The following is a 20025-nucleotide window of genomic DNA, read 5'->3' on the forward strand; positions in this document are numbered from 1 at the left end:
AATGAATGAATGAATGCAAAATGTCAATACTCAATGCACCTTTTTTCAACTGACTAGTTACTCTTATTGTCGATAAATAGTAAAACGAGTTAGAGTGAAGGGAATTTAAAAAAAAGAAGAAGAAAAATCCCAAATACAGACCAAAATGTTTCTTCATGAAATAGAATGAAACTTTTTGTAATAACGCACAGATTTACAGTTCAGTTGTAAAATGTATTCATTTAACCTTGCTTAACCAATTTCGTCACTGTCTTTCAATCTGTTTATACGAGATGACGCATCAGTACAACCAGGCTGATCTGTCACTCGCCCCGTGACGCAGATGCAGAAGGCGACGAGGTAACGTCTGCTTTCAATTTGCGCACACGTCTGACGGACTTGCATGGTGACATCTTTTATTTTGGAAAAGCGTGTACGGAAATTGCGCCCTAATGACACTCGGCTTGACCGGCTGGTTGTGCGAAGGCTCGGCGAGGGGAGGGACGGTCGGTCGTGGAAATCCTGACACGTTAGCTTCCGCAGGGTAGCCGTCAGGCAATTACCGCAGCGACGTACCAAAAGAGGGTGGCTACCGAAACTAATCAAAGGGGGGGGTGTCTAGCACCTGAACCATCGATCGGCTTTAAGAGCTCAGACGATCAATCAAGGCGCGGTATAACCTTCGGAGGAAGTGCTGAAGTATAATTCAACGTCAACGGCTTTTTTTTTTTTTTTTTTTTTTTTAAATCCCCCCTTCCACTGACTTATAAACAGCGACAACATGGCTGAATGTAACATTAGCATCGACAAGAATAACCTTCCCGGAGTGAAAGATGGTAACGTTCACTATGTATTTTGACGTCTACATTTTGAAACAAGCTAGCGGGTTGGTCATGAGAATGTGCGGTGGTGGCGGTGGCGGCTAGCTGGGTGACTCCAGCCAGGCTAGTGTGAGCCGGAGGAACGCAGGTGTCTCTCGCACCGAGCTCCTTGCTTGTGTTTACGCGGCTCCCCAAAACGAGACCAGCGGGGCTGGAGTCACGTTTGGCCAGCGGTACAACCGTCTTTTCTAAGTGTTGTGTCACATTTTTGGCGTTCTCGTTCAAATCCTTGTCGGTTTTCGATAATAAAACGTGCGCTCATCAGAAGTCAGAGTGTGAGGATGTACGACCGGAAGTGTTTTTCTTTGAAGTGTTTTATCGCTGTGTTCTTAAGTTAGCTGCGATTGTTCTGTTTTGTAATTCTACTCATATGACATGCTTGTAGGTGGAGAGTGTAAAAGTAGCCATGTTAATCTGACTGACTTGTTGACTGTTGATCCCTGCTTGACCAGTTGGTTGTTGTTCACATTGAGATTAGCAAAGAACTCGTGGTTGTAGTGATTTCAGTTTGGGGGTACTTCTAACTTCTGGGGTACATTGACACTTTGTTGTTGAACATTCATCGCGTAGTTAACGCGTCTGGCTGGAAAATCTGTAACTTAAAAAAATAAATAAATAAATAAACGTTAAGGAAACTAGCCTAAAACGTTTCGGCTTTCTGCTAAAACCGATGCTTGGCTGAACCACCACCACGTTTGTGAACAAGGGGGATTGTGGGGTCAGGAGGTGGTCCTAACACCTGGCTTAGGGGGTTTTCACCTATCTGGGGAGAAGGCCCTTTGTGACATCATCAAAGGCTGAAGCCCAATACTGTGTTAGAGACGCATTGTTAACGGCAAAGAGGTAACTGTAACACTGATACCACTGAAACAAAATGATTTAACGGGTGCTAAGAGCCCCCCTCTCATACCTCCAAATACCAAGCCTGATACCGTGGTGGAGGACAGGTGCACTCTGTTGGATGGGACAGGTGGACTCTGTTGGATGGGACGTTGTGCCGGTTGGAGGGGACACCCATCCCCTGGTGTTAGCGGCTGTGTGTTTGTTATTCTGGTCAGAGCGAGCTGGGCCGCGCGGTACCACAGTGTGGCTAGTCTGTGCCGAGAAGGTTCGCAAAGCTGCTGGAGGAGCATTTCTGCTGCATCACGTCTTGAGTGAGAAATAAGACAGCGACAGAGCTGAATAGTGAGAATATATATATATATATAGAGAGATTTTTTTTTTTTTCTTCCACCAGCCACACTTGGTTTTGTGCTGATGCCTTAACGCCATCGCAGAATGGCGTTTGAGCTGTTATGCAGCTGACAGCTGCAGGCCTGGCTGGCGGCACCTGTTGCATTTTGCCAAATAGAACCAGGCTACAGTGTCACACAACCTCAAATTGTTCCAGGAGTTGACTGTAGGTCAGCCAGCCAGTATTAATCTGAGCTCCCCTGGCTAAGAAGATTAAGCATATGGCTGATAAAAGAAGTGTGTTAATCAAATTGAAAACAAGTCAGGAGAGTCCGTGCAGAGAAGAGACTCCTCTCAGGAATCTGTGTCACCACTCCAACGAATAACAACCAGGATTTCCTCTGTTTTCTATTTGTGCTTGTCCGTCGCTGGTGAATGTGTTTCTGTCTCTCTCAGACTTGAAACACACACAGTTCGCCTGTTGCTGGTTAATCTTTTTTTTTTTTTTTTTTTTTTCCCCAGCGGATGAAGTAATCTTTAGAGAGCAGATGACGGGACATAAGCCTGCCAGCGTTTATACGCTGCCTAATGGAAAACTGTGATCACTTATAGCGAGTTTTGTTTCATGGTATAAATAAATCAGGTTGCTAAATCCAGTCAAAGATGTACTGAGTTATTGTTGGTTACGGTTGGAGTCCCTGAGCTGAGGGGGGTGTGGCCTCTTTCTGGGTGAGATCATGGCTTTATTTTATTCCTCAGCTGTGTTTCTTGTGACAAGAGTTGGAATTCGGACACATGGCGGCTTGTAGACAAAGTCGCTGCTCTGTGACAAGGGTTACATCCGCTCAGTAGCTGCAGGAAGGATTCAAATCACTTTTTAAGCTTCGGCTATTTATCGCAGGAAACCGTAGGCATCGGTTTCCTGTGTGAATCAGATCTGTTGGATTTGCGTGTCTGGACTCCGCCTCCCTGCTCCGCGCAGATGTTTCCAGAATGTTCACAGCCATTTCTATATGACTCTCATTTTGTTTTCATCTGATTGTATCTTTTGTTGGGCTAAAAAGCTCACTGTCTGTGGGCGTACAACCAGCAATTTCTTCTTTCCAAAGAATAAAGATGTGTTGTCACGAGGGATGGGTTCAATTAATCGATTATCGATTAATTGTCGATTAAGAATTTAAGCGATTCAATTAAATTAGTCACAATTAATGTAACATTTTTTGCACAGGGCTTTTTTTTTTGTTAAATGGTGTGATGTATATCTGTGTACCTAGAACAATTTACTTTTAAACAACTTGAAGTTGAAATGTGACCCATTAGAAGTCAGAGGATAAATGTTGAGGGTGTTTTTAGTGCTTTCTAATGTAAAAATTGGTCACATTGGTCCCTCAACATTATTTAAGGGTTAAATAATGTATTCCTTACACATTTTTCATTGTGACATTTAGGTTCTCAGGAAAAATCGTTGCTTATCAATTAATCGTTAATTGATCAATAAGGTCAATCAACTAACGATTAATGAATTAATCGATAATTTGCATCCCTACATGTCACCAAACCCTATATTCCTCAGGGTTCCAGAATTCAGTTTTACACTCTAAATTCAGACGCAAGCTTCTCAGTGACACTTTCAGTTCTTCTCTGTTTAAATGGGGGGAAGAAAAAAAAAAACTGCCCACAGGCCAGATGGCTGTTTCAAATAAAGGCGCAAATTATATTTGGCCTTCCGTCCTCAATTGTGGGTCAACGTTTAAATTGTGCTATTTATTTGCTGGTCAGGACAGTCTGGTCAGACGAGATGAATGTCAGACTTGACATAAAACATTTTTAGCCCATGTAGCAACGCTTGTTCAATGGGTCTTTTTTAAAGCGTGTTCTTTTTTCTCTTTCTTTTTCGCAGTATGTCGAGACTTTGCTGTCCTGGAGGACCACTGCCTGGCTCACAACCTCCAGGAGCAAGAGAGTAAGTGTCTTTGATTTATAAGTGATTAATTCAATTCATGTCGGGGAACAAGCCTTTCTTTTTTCTTTTTTTCTTTCTTTCTTCGGCCTTAAGAGACGAAGAGTCTTGCGTGGCTGCAGTCTGATGCAGGGTCACTGTGAGTTTGTCCAGAGGGTGAATTCAGCAGAAGAAAAACGTGTTCCGTTTCCTTTTCCTCTTCTGCACAATACGTGCGGGGGTGCAAAGTGCTGCGTCAGGAGCTGCAGCCAGGGTGGGCCTGCGGAGACCCTGCTTCAGCCGCACCGTGGTGTTGTCAGCAGTGCAGGGTGTTGGGACAGTACCATGTGCGCACCACGGTGAAGCGTGCATCGCTTAAAAATCTGTGGCTGCATCTTTTGTGCAGAAGAGTTCTTATCAGGGATCGCAATTTGTGCAGGAGCGAGTCTCGTTTTGTATCAACCAGTTTCAAATGCTATCTTGATATCTCAGCGCCATCTCTGCTGCTCGAGTCACTCTCAGAGAAACACTCTCAGGAATGTCTCGTCTTTCTCAGGAGGTTAAGTCCCCGCCGAGCGGTGAGGACGCTTGTTTCCCAAGGCAATGACAAGCCGACTCAGACACGACAAGGCGATCCGTCTAAATCCTTTAAAGTAGAAACAAATGGCTCATGGTTCATGGACGCTGCAGAGATAATTTAACTTGTCTCGTCTCCTCCTGGTTGCTGGAAGCAGCCGAGCTCCACCTCCACCGGGGGAACCCTGAGCTTGGGACACGTGGTGACCAGCGATGGATTGAGGAGGCAGCCAGAGCTCTTGCCGTGCGCGATGTTATGGCGCTGTTATAGTTAAAACAGCACGTTACATTATCACAGGGTGTTGACGCCCCCTGCGTGCTGTGTTTCAGGAAGTGGATTCTTCTGTTTAGGCTTTACAGCTGTTTTTTTTGTCAATGACACAGCAGAATCCGTTGAATGGAAAAATGTCTCTATGACTGTTAAGCCGCGTTCAGACTGCCAGCCAAAATCCAATTTTGAGCCCATCCAGATTGAAACCAGATTGCAAATCACATGAAATCCAATTTTTGCAAAACGGATTGAAGCCGCTCCGACGTCGTTGCTACAGCAACCCAGATGGGTCAATAATGTGGCCCAGTCTGAACAGAGCCAGATCCCATTTGGACACTTATTAAAAAGTGTGGACAGTCAGCCCTAAAAATTGCGTTTGAGAAGGAATCTGATTTGAATCAGATTTGCCTGCAGTGTGAACGCAGCCTTACTGTCTCTGTCGTTCTGCTTCAGGACAAATCAATGAAAATGGATAATGTTGCAATGACATCAGCACCCTTGTGTGTGTGTCTGCGTGTTTGGTTGTTGTTGTTGTTTTTCTCCCATCTGGTGTCATAAACTTTGCTCAGCGACATCCAAAAGAGAAAAAAATCAATGGTAACCCCTTGACTTTTTAACAAGTTGCCGCGGCCAGTGAGTCACAGTGTCTTGCCAGATGGCAGAAACTTTATGGCACCTGTCAGGGATAAATTGCCAAAAGTAATTTGGTCCTCTCCGCGTGAAGCTCGGAGCAGATTGATGGGCAGGTGAGAGAGAGCTGAAGGAGTGACTGATGCTCCCGCTGCTCGCCGAGTGCCACGCGTGCGTCAGCAAGGCTGGTTTTATCATCTGTTATGGTCCACAACGTGCCGTCGCACAACCTTGGAGCGACGGCTCGGCCGCCAGCGCTCGTTTCTCAATGACTGAGAGCACCGTCTGCCTGTTCGCAGCTGCCGAGGCGTCTCTGTACTCAACGTTAATCTTCTCCTCTTCTGACCGTCTAAACAAAAGCTCTGTGTATCAGGAGGACACTTCCAAAAAATTTGCAATTATTAAAGCAGCGTTTCTGTTTGTGTTTGTGTCTGCAGTCGAGAGCCACTTGGCGTCCAACGTTTATAAGAGCAAACTGGTCCAGAAGGACCTGATGGTGGCCAAGAAGCTGCAGGAGGAGGAGGATGAGTGGGCCAAGGTGCAGAACCAGAAACAGCAGACTGAAGTGTAGGTGTCGCACATTAACACAACACGTCACAGATTGGATGAGATTTCTCTGTCATCTTGTGAATTGAATTCAGATTTTGATCATTAGCAGAAGAGGGGAAAATGTTTTCATTATATATGAAATTAAATTCCTGTTAGTGTCACTTCATTCACATTTTCCTTCACATTTCTTTGCCAATTCAAACAACAGTAAATGACACAAAACACTGATTTCAACTAGACCATAAAATAAGTAATATGCAGGGCCAAAAGTCCTGCAGGGCAGCCTCGCTGTTTACAAATAAAATCACTTTCAAACCACATGATCCTCCTCACCACGTCCAGCAGTCTCACCCTGCGTGGCTCCAATAAAGATTTAGTGTTTTAGTGATCTGACATGAGGCGGCTCCCTTTCGGTCTGCACAGGCACTGCAAACAAACAGAGGAGTGAAGTAACTGACTCACCAAGACACACACACAGGCACACACACACAGGCACACACACACACACACACACACACACACACACACACACAGGCACACACACACTCTCATGGCTCCAGTAGCTTTCCCCTCAGGGAGAGACCACATGTTCCACACTGTCTCCAAGCAGGCCTGCTGGGAGTCACACTGGCATCCTGCCTGCCCAACCTCCGCTGTCTAGTTTAATCACACCAAATAGAAACACAGAATAGGTGGGCCCTCATGCAAATACAAATTCTATATTTTTTTGTCACGTTTGTATTTTTTTCAAATATAATTTAATGTCAGCAGATTTAAATGCTATAGTAGTTGCGTTTCCATTATACTTTTTTCGCAAAATAAAAGCAATATTTCTAAGATATTTCTATATTTTTGTTATTTCTATTTCTAAAGAAGGCGCCCAGGGCAGGCGGTGTGTTGTTGGGACATCATGTCCTTACAAGATTGTACAGTACAAGGTTTGAAGTGAGACGCTGCGATCGGTGTCATAACCGGCGCAGATATTCTCACCCCTGCCTCAAGCATAAACACCCAGAATCTCCCTGTCACAATATCTGCTTCTCTTTTCATGCCGGATATAAATGTGCACTCTTATTATCACTTAAGATTGTGTAGGTCAGCAGTGCTGCGGCCCTGTGGCTCCACCTGCCTCATCTTCTTTTCACGGTCTCTGCCCTGAAACACAATCTGGATTTAAGCCAAAGTGACATCTGAATCTCTGGAAGGCTAAACTTTATTTCATCCAAGAGGGCTAAAAAAAACAAAAAACCCTCGACAACCTCCACAATATTCACCCAGTGTAGTAATTACCATTTGAAGTTTTGGATCGAGGGTCCAGTCAGTGTTAATGATCTGTCACTGACGGCTCCTCTCTGTGCGGACACCAGCGCGCTGCAGGATGTCGAGATCGCCCATGAGATTCAGGAGCAACTGGTCCGACAGGCAGAGCAACAGCGGAAGCAGGAAGAGAAGGACGCGGTGAGAACAAGACCAACACATGCGCGTATTCAGTTCCCTGCCACGCATCAGCGGATGCACTCATCAATTACCAGATTTGAGTTGGTATCCTCTGCCACTTAATAGTTATCTCATTTTTGTCACCCATTGTAGCACTTATTATGTAATTAACAGAAGAGCCACCCCACTGCAAACTGAATTTACACCGTCCAAATGATTTTCAAACTGAGGGAAATCCACCGTGACCCTTGTTTTTTGCAGGCATTCGCTCGCCGGATGCTGGAGAAGGAGATGAAAGAGGAGAGGAAGAGACAGAAGCAGCTGGAAGCCAACTTTGAGGAGGAGTACTTTGAGGATCACGGAGGTGGGGACACCACGGCTTGTTTATGTTCTTATGAACCCGTGTTTGCAGGGAAATGAGACCAGAAGCTGCAGCTTGTTTTTTGGACCTTGAGTTTGAATTTGCACGGGTGTGTTTCTGATGCTGCTTAGAGCCGGAAACTGTATCTGAGGAGAAGGTCATCAGGGAAGCCTCAGTCTGTTAGCTTGTAATTAGGCAATGAGGTCTATCTATGATAAGCAGATGTACAATCTTCCTTGAACTGCAGTTTCCTTGTCATCTGCAAAAACAGTTTCTTTTTTTTTACGCTATACACGCACTTGCATATTGCACCTGGGCTCCATTTGGACGTGGAGTCCAGGCGCAGCCGTGCTGCACGTCACTGATGGCAGAGTCTTCTGGAAGATCTTGCTCTCGCTGGTTGACGCACGCTGCACGTGCATTGGCACAACACACTCAAGCAGATTTATTGTCACTGTAGTTTCCCATGTGAGACACCCCCCACCCCCTAATGAGTTCCTTCATCCCTTTTCATTGACTTTATCTTTAAGCCTCAATCCCCCACATTGTCAGGCTGGCTGGAAGATGGAGGAGTCCCAGCTGCCTCAGTTCTCACTGCTCCTCTGTCTCGGTTATCAGGTGTTGCAGCACCTTTCTGGATGAGGGAGAACATTTGGCTCACCTTGTGGGTCGGGCCGGGGTTCGGTTGTTAAAGAAACACAAACCAAACACCTTCAGTCGCCGTGCTGCCCAGAGATCTCTCTCCAGCACGAGCTGGAAAACCGTGGGTGTGGCCATGGAATACTTTCTACTTTTCCTCCCCACTGGCCAGAAAACACAGATTTAAAAATAACTTTTTTTCCTACAGTGCTTAGAAAATAAACCTTCATTTTCAGTGTCAAAGTATCTCCTTGAACATGGAACATAGCGCAGTTTGGATGGACGGGCAGTGTGAGTGTGTGTCGGGCAACTTTAATCACCATATCGTCTGTGTCTAAACCACAGTGACATAAACACATTGCATCTGTCCGTCCACCTGTCCTGTCCTGAGCTGCGCTGCCTGCGAGCATCACCAGCCGGCCTGCAGCTTTCCGTCCCTCTACAAATGTCACATGAGGCAGGACAAAAGTTGTAGGCGCCTTCTGCTCACTGAGTCTTCACATGCACATGCGCTCACCAGTGTAGGTAGGTAGGAAGAAAGTCCTGCATCTTTGTGCAGCCCAAAGCAGGTAGATGAGCTTTGCATTAGTGAATAGACACACACACACACACTTATTACTCAGAGGCAGGAGCCACGTCACTTCTCTCATCTGGTCATGCAGTTGGCTGCTCTTCACACCAAATGCCAGTGTGAACTAATCCAGTCGATTAATTCGGCGTTGGACACAAATTGGTGTGAAGGTAAAATTCTCAATTTGAGTTTGAAAAAGTATCGACACCATCACCCCGTGAGGTCACTGCAGAAGAGGCCACAAGAAGAGAAAAAAAATATTGCAGGAAAGAGATTTTTGTTTAAATTTTCCTTTTAAGTTTTAAGTTGAAATTTTGTGAATAAAGTCAAATCTTTGTGAAAAAAGTCAACAAAATTTCACAAATGAAATCGATGCAAATAAAGTGGATATTTCAAGGTTAATGATAAATCAATTTATGGCATTTGCGCACCTTCGTCACTTGACAACATGTCTTCTGTGGAAAAAATTGTGAAATTCTACTTTAAAATTGAAATTTCAACTTTATTCTCAAATTGGAAACTTGGGAAAAAAATATCATATTTTGCTTTTTTACCTCCTCTTGTGGCCCTAATCCTCTTCCGTAGGTCACCTGGCCTCCACCTGCCGCCCTTTTTTTTTTTTTCTTCTCACGAGTTTGAACGTAAACAGGTTGGTGTTGATTGAGCAGCCGGTTGGATGAGTGCATTCCATTGAGCTGACTCTCCACTCTGCTGCGTTCCTCCTCCGTCAGCTCTTCAACGTATTTGTTTTCACTCAAACTTCAGACCGCCAGTTCGCAGACGAGGGGGGAAAAAAAAAAATGATCGCAGCCTCGACTGTGTTGACACAACGCGTGTGGCTCAACACGCTGCAGTGAAAAAAAGGCTTTTGTCGAGACTGAAGTGTTTGAGGCTTTTCACAACTCGGCTTATCTCGCTTCTAATGTTACCCGCTGTGTCAAAGCTCCAAACCTTGTTTTATTTTCCCAACATAACCTGAACGTTTCTTTCCCCCGCAGCTAACAACTCCACCCTTTATTTCCGTAGCACGGCCTTTCGTCTTTTGACCTCCACTCAACTCGCAGGTGCCATCAGGCTCGGCGCTAACTAACCAACTAAGCTCGTACAGTCCTTGTCTGTTGTTCAGCGCAGCTTTCATGTTCTCATCAACCGTCTTCATCTTTCTCTCCACGCCGGCCTCAACCCACCCACCCACCCACCCTCGCTGTCGCACCTCCTCGCCTGCGCAGCTGCAAGAGGACCCCTCGACTTAGACAAACACACCCGTCACAGGTCAACTTCCCCAGACAGATATGATTCGGTCAGTTCACAGCACGATTACCCTTCTGATTATGGCCTGAAAGAGGACAAAAAACTGAGCAGGCACCCCAAACACGACCCTGCGGCTCCCCGCAGCCACACCAGATACCCAGAGCACCACCTGGAGGCAGAGGTGGGACGGAGCAGACACGCAGACCCGGAATACCAACCGTCTTCCAAGGGCAAGAGCGGAGACAGGTACCAGAAATATGAGCCCGCGGAGACGGGAAGGCCCAGAGCATCATGGGAAGAGGAACCCGAGCGAGCGGTGAGGAGGAAGGAGAAGCCGAGCAGACCACCTCCCCCGCACAGCCCCGTCGGCAGGGACCAAAGGAGAGACAGGCAGCGCAAAGAGCACTGGGATCCAGAGAGGGAGCAGCGCTACGGGAGAGAGGAGAGAAGAGACAGAGACCACAGAGAGCGGCCCAGGGACCGAGACCCGGACAGGGGGCGAGGACAGAGCTGGGACCCACACGGAGAGAGGCAGCGGGATCGAGAGCGATCCAGAGCCCGGAGCAGGGACAGAGGACTGGACGAGGAGGAGCGGGGCCACGGCAGGGAGCGGCCGAGGGACGGGCGGGGCTCCTGGGAGGAGGAGAGGGGCCACGGCAGGGAGCGGCCGAGGGACGGGCGGGGGTCCTGGGAAGAGGAGCGAGACGATGGCAGCGGTGGGCGGGAGAGGAGAGCTGCCAGGGAGCGGCAGAGGGACGGGCGGGGGTCCTGGGAGGAGGAGCGAGACGATGGCAGCGGTGGGCGGGAGAGGAGAGCTGCCAGGGGGCGCCACCGAGTCCCTTCCGGCCCTGGAGACGTGTTTGAGGAAGAGCAGAGGAGGGACGAGGCGAGAGAGAGGCAGTACTGGGACGGTGGAGAGGGGCAGAGTCCCAGCAGGAAGCGCTTTGACTCTCACCTGATGGAGGAGACAGGTACCGCTCAGAGCCCCCCCAGCACCCCTTCCCCCCTTCTACCTGGGCTCTGCAGGGGCGCTGGTGTGGTTTTGCTGGAGCTGCTTTGGACAATCAGCGGTGGCGGGTTCGGCTTGACATTAAAACCACTAATCAAGAAGCGTGTGACCTCCGACGAGTTGATTTGTGTGGCTTGAAGTGGTCGGTTTTGATTTGTTTGCTTGTGTGTTTGTTTGCTGTTGCTGTGGGAATGTCCGAGGCTGCGCCGCTGCACCAAATCTGACGCTGTGACGGAAGGCAGGCAAAGGAATAACAGCGGAGTCCTGCCGTTCGCTCACAGTGTCACATCAGTGTCTGGAGCGTCGACGCCGTTCTCGGCGAGCGTACATTGCCGGACGCATCCGTGCTGGGTCTCATTGAAAAAGAATTATGAGCGCTGGCTCCCCCCCCCCACCCACCCAAGCGTCTGGTTTGGTGCCGGTGCAGCCTCACTCTCGCCTGCCCTCCTCGGGTTGCATTGAGTGGAAACTGACAACACTGAAATGGAACTGCAATGTGTGTTGGTGTGACTGTAGTTCAATATCTGCACAGATCTCCACAAGTGCAATGCCGACCTGTTGATTCCACAATAATCAGCAAATTGTTTGATACTTTTTAATTCTTTTTTTTTTTTGTAAATAGTTCTTGTTTGATTTCAAACAAGTCCAAATGGATTCATATTTTTCTTTTAATCAGACCTAGGTTTTTCCTACTTTTGTCGGAAAAAATTAAAGAAAGACGGCATTTTCATGCTAATATATATTTTCTTCCTGTGATGTGCCGACAACCCTGCAGGTCGTATCGTGCACAAGAGCAGCGGAGCGGTCATTGCCGAAACGGAATACGGCGTGAGCGACGCCGCCAGGGGCTTGACCAAGCTGGACCTCCGCGAGCAGGAGCTGAAGGACATGGAGGTGGCCAGGAAGTTCCAGGAGGAGGAGATGAAAGTGAGGAGAGGCGTCGTGTGTGGGAGTTTCCAGACAAAAAAACTGAACTGACTGGACTTCACTTTCACTCACTGTGACTCATTTCACTCTCTATCGTGATGCCGGGGGAACAAAGTGTAACTTTTGCGGTCGTGTCTTCTCAGGCAAGCAGCATGCATCAGCGCGCAGCCCAGGTGGCGCAGGATGAGGTGAGTGAAAACTTTGCGTTCCGCATTTCTCCAGAACTCCCTTTGTTTAAACATCTCAACTGTCATTGGAGGTCCTTGTACCTTCCAGTATACTTAAATTTGGAGCGTATAGACGTTGCAGAGTTGAACATTTTGTTGATGTTAGGGATGTGAACAATGAATCGATTATCGATTAATTGTTGATTAGGAATTTAATTGATTAAATTAAATTGGTTTTTAATTTTTTACACGGGTGGTTAATATCATAACAGTGTGGTGACAGGTAAGAGCAATTCACCTGTAGATACTGTGATGGTCATAATGTACCTAGAACAAGTTACTTTTAAACAACTTTAAAAGAAAAACAAAAAAAAAACAATGTCACCCATGAGAAGGCAACTTAAAGTCAGAGGATAAATGTTTCGGGTATTTTACTGTTTCTCATTGGACCCTCAACATTATTTAAGGGTTAAATAATGAGTTCCTTACCCCTTTTTCAATTGTGAAATTTAGGTTCCCATGCAAAATCAATTAATTCATTGTTAATCGATCGATAAATCAGTCAACTAACGATTAATAAATTATCGATAATTTGCATCCCTAGTTGATATGTATTCAGTACCAGAGCTGATTTTATATCTCTTGGTTTCATTTAACTCAAATTGATCCAGTAGCTCATACAGCATCTCAGGTTAAACATTTGTTCCTCCAGTTATTCAGGGCTGTTCTTCTATCTCAGGTTTGACCTGAGACCCACAGGAAGAGCTTTGTTGGACGTGGAAAGTGCTGACTGACGCTGCCGTTCCTTTTGGCAGGAAATCGCTCGGCTGATGATGGATCAGGAGAAACGGGAGTACAAGAAGAACCGGGACCGGGAGAAGGAGAAGGAGCGGGAGAAGGAGAAGGAGAAGGAGCGAGAGAGGGAGAGGATGGCCATGGAGCGGATGGCCATGGAGAGGAAGCGGCAGGAGGCCGAGCACAGGGTAATTTTCCATCATGACTGAAAGATTTCTGCTGCCTCAGACTTCACTTCCACTCTGGCGATGGTAAAAGTGTAATTTAAGGAAGTATGATTTTTCCTCGGTTTGCAGCCACACTCGGAGGACGTCGTCCGGCCCAGAACACGAGACGAGTACGAGCAGCAGCAGCAGAGGCAGAGGAACCACAACAAGCCTGCCAGGTACGGAAACCCTGCCAGATGAATTCAGCAAAGGTTTCCAGTCAAAGCACGAAGGCCTGGAACTTTTCCTTCCCTCTCCTCTTCTAACTCAGGCCTCCTCAGCCTCGGCAACACGACTATGAGAACATCAACGCCGGCTACGGCTACCCGGACCACCCTGCTCCACCTCGGGCTCCCACCAGGCCCGATGCTGCTTACAAAGGTATGAAGTTTGTGCGGTGGACTGGGCGTATCCACTCAATCCTTAAAAAACCTCCTAAAATAAGTGTCCTCTTTTTTAACTTCATGCGGTTTTACTTCTTTTCAGCCCAAGTCTGCTCTTAAAATCCAATACCAGATGTTTGCGGCACTAGTTATTTTCATATGTTTCTGTTACAAAATACACAGACAGACAGACAGACAGCTGGCATGCAGCACTTGTAGTTATCTAATCACAGATATGTGCGACTGCACGACCTTCATCTTACGACCTTCTAAACTTGCTCAGCCTAACATAAAAGCACACCAACGGTTGTGTGCTGACGTCCTAAAGCGCAAATAGTTCTTGGCCATTAATTGTTGACGCGTTAACTCGCCCGCTATTAGCTGCAGAACTTTTCTTCTTTTTTCTTTTTTTTTTCTCCAGAATCTCGTTCATAATCCAAATGGAAGAGTGAAGCGCGGCAGCTGTAACTGCCTCCATACATCATATTTACGAGCTCTCTGGTCTGCTGCCAACCTGTGCTGCTACAGCTAGAAGAACACACAAGAAGCGCTACTCATTGATTCACCTCCTATAGATCATGTTCCTGCCACCAAATTAATTTTTCTTAAAATTTTTGCCAAAACTGCATTGAGCTTCCAGTCGCTTTTGAGAGTCGGAGACCAAAATAGTGAATTTAATAATCCACATTAACAGACTCTGCGTGTGCATTGCATCATGCACGGCCGGGAATTGTGTGTTTACTGGTCATGTCTGTAATATATTTTCATTCTACATAGCTCTTCTTCATCAAAGCAGAACATCGTCTGTTCCGTTCCTGCTGCTTTTGCACTAAGCGCACGTCACGGTGCCTCTTTAATGGGGAGCAGAGATAATAGCAGTGTTCCAAATGGCAGTGTTCCATTAACAGATTGCACTTCAATGCAGTGCACTTTGGTACTTAATTACATTCTGTCTTCAACAAGTGTGGTGTCGTGTGTGCCACCCCACACCGCCCCCTCTACTAGCACTTGTCCAACAGTGAGCTGCACATAGGTGAAGATCATGTTGTTACTCCGCCAGGAGTTAGTGGAGCTGCAGTGGAACTGCAGCGGAGCAAGATACCTTGCTGAAACACCTTTTTGAACGTTGACTAATATCTTGTTGTGAACACACTTTCCGCACACTCTAAAAGTGTGTTTATAACAGTAGTGTGTGATTAGCGATGCTCTATTGAGGTGCGTAACGCTCAAGATTACAGTGTTTCTCTGTGCTGAGCCGCTGCTGATCAGACTCCTGCGTGTTTTGCAGGTGCCTACTACAAGCGGTGACTCCGGCTTCCTCTCATGTGCAGACACGCCGTCAGTCCTCCCTCCTCCTGTTGATTTTTTTCTATCTCTCTCTCTCTCTTTATTTTATTTTATTTATCATTTTGTTTCATTTTGTCATTTGCACTCTGTTGACCAAAAGCCTCGGGACAATCTCATGAGTTGGCATTTTTTTTGTGCGTTTAATTCCCTCCAAACTTTTGCCCTAAATTCAACAAGCGCATCTGCAGGCGCTGGAACCCCAGTCGTCCTCATCCTTTTTTTTTTTTTTTTTGACCAATTATTGTCCGAGTTAGATTCCAAGTCTTCATTTCCATTTCAAACTGACTTGACACCGAGACGAGCCAAACCATCAGCCTTTGCGACCGCAGCGATGCGTCCCGATTCCGCCAGAAAACGCCTCCTCACGCGCTGACGTCCGTCCCGTCACAAGGGCTGGACTTCGCCACAAACTCTGCAGTTTTCCTCACGACTCCGAACGGGACGTGGCCGCCTCCATCGACGTGGCTTCTACAGTGTCTTAGATACCAACATTGGCAGCTGCTTTGTGCTGCGCTTGTGTTGCTCTCATCATTGCTGCACAGCAAGGCGACCACCTTTTTCTGTCACCGTATTCAGTCAAAGCCGCTTATGAAGCCTTTATCAAAATGCTGGTTACCATCTTTTATTGCCGCGCCGGGGAGGCAAAGCTCTGTCGTGATCCGTCTGGGGGCACCTCCTGACCTTCCGTCACCCGTACAACTGACTATATTCTGTGTGTTACTCCGTGCATGTGCTTACTGAAGGTGTACAGGTGTGTACATGCATTTCAGCTTGGTATCAAAGTATATTTTCCTCCAAAACTTGACAGATGTGTTCTGAGAACAAACACGGCAAAGTTACATCAATAAGGTGCCATTTACAAACCAACGCTGTTCCATCGAGCTGCCAAAGCCAAAATGAAATGCATGTACATTACGTGTCTCTGTTGACGCTTGTGCTTTTAATTTTATTTAAATGTAAATATATATATTTTTAAACCATTTGAACAAAATGTTATACACTGTCTTATGTTTTGCCGCACCTCACCCCTCTCTCGGTCCTTTTGTGTTCCGTCTTTGCTCAGAAAGGGAGATTTTTGTTTAATTTCCATTCAGTCGTTTTTGTTTGTTTTTTCCTCAGATTGTTCCTTTAATTTCCACTCCTCCCAGACCTTCCTGTCGTCACTTCCAGGCCTCTTCTGCATCTGCATCTATATATATATATATATTTAAGAAAAAAAAAAAAAAAAAAAAAGGAAATTGGTTAGTTTTTAACTCCTGAAATCACCAATTTCAGTCCAGTTAATAACCACGCATCATTCAGGTTTGAATTCCTTCAATTTGTGCTGCGTTCTAGATTCGCCTGCAATAAATGTTTCTAATAGTACAAATTGGCTTTCAAAACTTTGCCTTTTCCCCCTGAATTCCCCTTGTCCTCAAGTGTGTTAGTATCCCAAAGGAGCAGATGTAATTGAATTAAGTGTTAATAATTGATGACGGAGTCAGACATGTGCCATGTTTGTATTTTTGTTTTTTCAGGGATTAAAAGAACGGCAGATGGTAATCGTTTTGGTTGTAGCAGTGCTACCACACCCGCCAAGGCCGAATATTGTAATTTATTCTTTTGGTGACAGCACCACCTTGTGGACATATATATACTGATGAAAGAAAAGTGTACAACAATTTATTTTGCAAGGATGGATTCCTGTGTTTGGATGTTGTGCATTAGACATTGCTGGAATCAAGTGCTGTTCTCAAAACAAGTGTTTTTCTTTTATATTTTTCTTTGTACAGGAACTGTATGCAATTTATCAATCATGACTCGACACAAGTGTTGTCACTTGCTGTATCACAACCTTTTCCTTTTATTTTTCAAAAGTGAAATAAACAAGTTGCTTTTACCTACAGCATCTCCACATTAACTTGGTCAATAGTTGCTGCTCATTGCTTCTCTTAACCCGGTGTTTGTAGATTAAAAGCCTGAAGGCCTCTCTCATTACCAGACATTTTATTGGCTGACTGACGCCTGACCACAAGGGGAAGGACAACCTGCACTACAGGTTTTTCTATCCAGCGTGCTAGAAGTGCCCTCGGCAAACAGTGAGACTTGTATCGAGTTCTGTGGAAAATTAAATTCAACAGAAATCTGCACTGCTAAAGTAAAAAAAAAAAGAAAACAAGACACATTTCAGATTTGACAAGTCGAGTTGTGTCGTGTCGTGTCACTTCACCTGCTGATGCTCCTGGACACGAACTGAACTGTGACAGCCTCCAGCTGTTTGCATGCATACACACACTAGGTACACTCAGAAAAGAATACTTAAACATAATGAGGCTGTGAAGTGATGTAATGTTTATTTTGCAGATGCACAAAAGTAAAAAAAAAAAAAAAAAAAAAAGTCAGGCTGGATTTTAAATACTTGACTGGAAGATCATAGTAAAAACACAGATGCAAAGCTGTCGTGCAGGACTCTGGAGTGTTCAGGAGGGGGTAAAGTTCCACTCGGCATTTCCTCGTGTCTTGTCCTTACCGTAAGAGGAAGGCGGCGTTTGATTGACATTCTCTTCATAAACTGTGCCACCCTCCTGAGTCACACCCTGAATTTGCCCCCGGCAAAGTGGAGCTGGTTAACCAACATACCAGACATACTGATGCTCCGTCTGCATGTGGCAACACCGCTGCCGTGCCCTCACAGTGTGTCACTGGGAGGCAGCCTGGTTGGCTGGCTGCGCCCTCACGACCAACAGGGGAAGATGGGCGAAGGCGACTGAAACGCCACACAGGCGCCCAGCAGCATTTGCCAGTTGCGGCCTTCTCACGGCCGCTAAACTTTGACCCGCTGCTGCTTGCATTTTCACTCTCAAAAAATAACATTACAAAAGAAACAAAAGAACAATCCACTATCTGGTGAGGTCCAATTAGCAACCACGACTGCCAAGTTACACACACGACCAGAAACAATGACTGAAATTTTCGAGCACACAAAGTCCCAGGCAAAGTTTCCAGCTGAGCGTGTAAAGAGAAAACCCCCGCCGTCAGTCAGTCAGTCAGTCCTGCGGAGAGACGGCATGGCGTGATGTCAGAACCTGTGACGAGCAATAAAGTGCGTGGAGGCGACAAATACACAACCTTATTCGTCCACAGAGGATCAAACACTGTGTTCTAATTCCACCTGACTTCTCTTGGAATCAACTGAAAGTCAGAGTGATTTAGTTATGTTCCTTTTGCTCCAAATGGCCCTGAATCCATCATGACCCTGATTGTTTTCTAAGGGTTTATAGTTGATTCCTACTTTATGTTCTCCTATGTCTCTAATAACTGAAAGCTGCATGAACATCACACTTAATTTCATCTACAGCGCAGCAGCCCAGTGTGCAGCGATGCGTTTCCCAGCCTCGGCCTGTGAGTGGCTGATGCTGCCCTACAATGTCTACCCACACCAATCAGAGCTCATCCTGGCGTGATCACCTGTTATTGATCACCTGTTATTGTTATTGACTAGACAGCGTTTCATCGCCTTTCACCAAATGACTAAACCATCTCCGGAGGCTAAAGGATGTTGTTGTTGTTGTTGTTGTTTCGTTGTTGTTGGGTTTTGCTCGTTTGTTTGTATGTTTTTGAACGGGTAAAGGTGAAAGTAAAACTCAACGTGTTTCAGATTGGTCTGCCCAGCCACCCTGCACTGTTTATGGGATCTACGGGAGCGCTTCAGAGGTGTGCGCCATTGCGCACAGCGCAGCCGCAACAGGTGCTCGTTCGCGCTGCTCGCGGCTTCCTGATCCGCAAATACTGCCTAAAGAGAGAAAAGAAGAAGACGGACAGACAGACAGACAGACAGAGAGGGTGATTGGACTCACCAGTTGTGGTCGAGGTGGCCGCGCTGCTGCGGCAGAAGGTCGGCGGACTGGATTGAAGGCAGGCGCAGTTGCGCTGGAAGTTGATATTTTTTTGGGCTGCGGAAGACGCTGTTGTTCCGAGTCTCACCTGGCAGGTAAAAGAAGGAGGACGCGGCTGCCTGTCAGGAGGTGCGCGCCGTGTCGAGACACGAAGACACACCCACTTATTAAAGATCGCTGGGAGGGGGTGAGAGTGACCGCGTTGCGCGCACGCGCGCACACACACACACACACCTTGACGGCAGCAGGTTTCTGTCGATCGAGATCTTTATCAATATGCGCCGCAGTGATGAGACAGCAAGGAGGGCCGCTGCCTCCTTTCACAGCGCAGCAGGCCTCTTCCTCCTCCTGGGCCTCAACGAGCCCAGGACCCATCTTCAGGAAAAACCGGTAGAGGTGGTCGGGGAGTCACACTCCAAACTGATCCAGCCCTTTTGTTCTCTCTCTCTCTCTCTCTCTCTCTCTCTCTCTCTCTCTCTCTCTCTCTCTTTATGTCTGTCTGCGTCAAGTATTGGAATCGTGCCTGGCCGTCTGATCTGATGCGCCTCTGATGGTCTCCTCTGTGATCGTCTGAGCCGGCGCTTAAAAGAGGTGCTTTGACAATTTGTTCCTCTAATCTTTAGCGTCTGGCATCCACTAGTCCTGCCTTCTGTCAAGTATTGACGGGTTGCGTCAGCGTCAACTCCTCTGTCTCCCCTCACACACACACACACACACACACACACACACACACACACACACACACACACACACACACACACACACACACATTCAGGCATCGAGGTACTACCTGGTGCTGGCTCACCTGTGACTGAGGGCTTCCCTGCTTCGCGGGAGGAGTGCACATCTCACTCTCACGCTCTCCCTTGTCTCCCCGCACTCGAGGCCAAATCCAAACATTCGCACAGTGCGGGGTGCAAAAAAAAAAAAAAGAAGTGAGGTAGGCCGTTTGGCCCCGGGCGCTGCTGTGCCTGATGCAGGAATGACACCTGACTGGTTTGCAGCAGCACCGCGAGCCCAGCGAGCAGAGAGGGAGTCACCCCGCTGCGCATGCCAGGA

The 20025-nt window shown here is 46.8% G+C and overlaps 1 protein-coding gene and 1 long non-coding RNA gene across 4 annotated transcripts; one reads left to right on the top strand and one right to left on the bottom strand.

The window, feature by feature from the left end:
* Positions 1–466: 466 nt before the first annotated feature.
* On the top strand, positions 467–16974 carry ccdc50a (coiled-coil domain containing 50a). Of its 3 annotated transcripts, XM_076022767.1 has the most exons (12): positions 467–815; positions 3934–3996; positions 5887–6016; positions 7366–7456; positions 7697–7799; positions 10236–11228; positions 12042–12193; positions 12337–12381; positions 13176–13343; positions 13452–13540; positions 13633–13742; positions 15033–16974. In XM_076022767.1, the coding sequence occupies exons 1-12, from the start codon at positions 761–763 to the stop codon at positions 15050–15052; spliced, it is 2019 nt and encodes a 672-aa protein (XP_075878882.1). In that variant the 5' UTR covers positions 467–760; the 3' UTR covers positions 15053–16974. The 3 variants fall into 3 exon arrangements, with proteins under 3 accessions (XP_075878882.1, XP_075878884.1, XP_075878883.1); XM_076022769.1 differs by lacking the exon at positions 10236–11228 and having other exon boundaries at positions 478–815; XM_076022768.1 differs by lacking the exons at positions 467–815; positions 3934–3996; positions 7366–7456 and having other exon boundaries at positions 5889–6016.
* Positions 16588–19188, bottom strand: LOC142885956 (uncharacterized). Its single transcript, XR_012926351.1, has 2 exons — positions 18928–19188; positions 16588–18123 (listed from the first exon to the last, which is right to left on the bottom strand). It is a non-coding gene; the product is annotated as an uncharacterized LOC142885956 (long non-coding RNA).
* Positions 19189–20025: the final 837 nt, after the last annotated feature.

The sequence above is a fragment of the Nelusetta ayraudi genome, unplaced genomic scaffold (genome assembly GCF_046127955.1).
Source record: "Nelusetta ayraudi isolate G7.1 ecotype Tasmania unplaced genomic scaffold, CSIRO-AGI_Nayr_v1 ptg000013l, whole genome shotgun sequence".
Classification (NCBI taxonomy): Eukaryota; Metazoa; Chordata; class Actinopteri; order Tetraodontiformes; family Monacanthidae; genus Nelusetta; species Nelusetta ayraudi.